The sequence below is a fragment of the Capsicum annuum genome, unplaced genomic scaffold (genome assembly GCF_002878395.1).
Source record: "Capsicum annuum cultivar UCD-10X-F1 unplaced genomic scaffold, UCD10Xv1.1 ctg79824, whole genome shotgun sequence".
NCBI classification, from domain to species: domain Eukaryota; kingdom Viridiplantae; phylum Streptophyta; class Magnoliopsida; order Solanales; family Solanaceae; genus Capsicum; species Capsicum annuum.
In genome coordinates, this window is record NW_025890436.1 from 1 (window position 1) to 1,081 (window position 1,081).

General features: G+C 42.4%; 1 protein-coding gene across 1 annotated transcript; it reads left to right on the forward strand.

The window, feature by feature from the left end:
* Positions 1 to 95: 95 nt before the first annotated feature.
* On the forward strand, positions 96 to 813 carry LOC124895092 (protein TRANSPORT INHIBITOR RESPONSE 1-like; the record flags this gene model as incomplete). The annotated part of the gene is made up of 2 exons (XM_047405554.1): positions 96 to 709; positions 782 to 813. Coding segments are annotated over exons 1-2 (646 nt in total), but the record flags the coding sequence as incomplete, so codon positions are not given.
* Between the last annotated feature and the right edge of the window lie 268 nt (positions 814 to 1,081).

A 1,081-nucleotide genomic window follows, 5' to 3' on the forward strand; every position in this document is an offset into this window, starting at 1 on the left:
CTCCTGGACCAAATTTATCCTTGACAGAGCAAGGCCTTGTGGCCGTATAAGTGGGCTGCCCTAAACTTCAGTCAGTTTTATACTTCTACCGCCAAATGACAAATGACGCGTTGGTTACTATTGCAAGGAATCGTCCTAATATGATCCGATTTTGTTTGTGTATTATAGAGCCTCAAACACCTGATTACTCAACCCTTGAACGACTTGATGCTAGTTTTGGGGCCATTGTGCAACACTGCAAGGAATTGCGGAAACTTTCTCTTTCTGGCCTCCTTACAGATCGTGTGTTTGAGTGCATCGGAGTCCACGCTAAGAAGTTAGAGATTCTTTCCTTAGCTTTTGCAGGGGATAGCGATCTAGGCCTCCATTATGTGCTCTCTGGTTGTGAGAGCCTCCGTAAGTTGGAGATCAGAGATTGCCCCTTTGGCGACGAGGCTCTGTTGGCCAATTCTACAAAGTTGGAGACAATGCGATCCCTTTGGATGTCCAACTGTTCAGTAAGTTTTGAAGCATGTAAGCTGCTAGCTCAGAAGTTGCCAGAGCTTAATGTTGAAGTTATAGACGAGAGGGGTCATCCGGATACGAGGCCAGAAAGTTGCCCCGTTGAGAAACTTTACATATACAGGACAGTGTCAGGAAGGAGGTTCGACACACCTGGTTTTGTTTGGATTGTTGCTGAAGATGCATCATTGACTCCATATAGCAACGGGTATTGCTCTCTGGCTTCTGCTTAGAAATGACTTCAGGTATTAGTTCTGTGCTGATCTTTTTTCTTGTGCAGTTGCAATACTCGTTATGGTGGGGTTGAAGCTCGTGAGCAATCGATTTTACTCTTTTTTTTAGAATTAGTCACAAATAATGAGTTTAAACTCTTCATGTTGTTCTGTATCACCAAGGACTACTATGTATTTTTTGGGTGGGAGGGGGCATGTCCAACTGTGTATCCTAGTTTGTATCATTATGTATCAGTTTAATTTTCTGTAGTGACTTGTTCTTCTGGTGAAATGGTATTTGTAATGTACATTTGGTCATGTATGGTTGAATATTAGTTGTAATTCTCTTTGATGATTTATGTGAACCC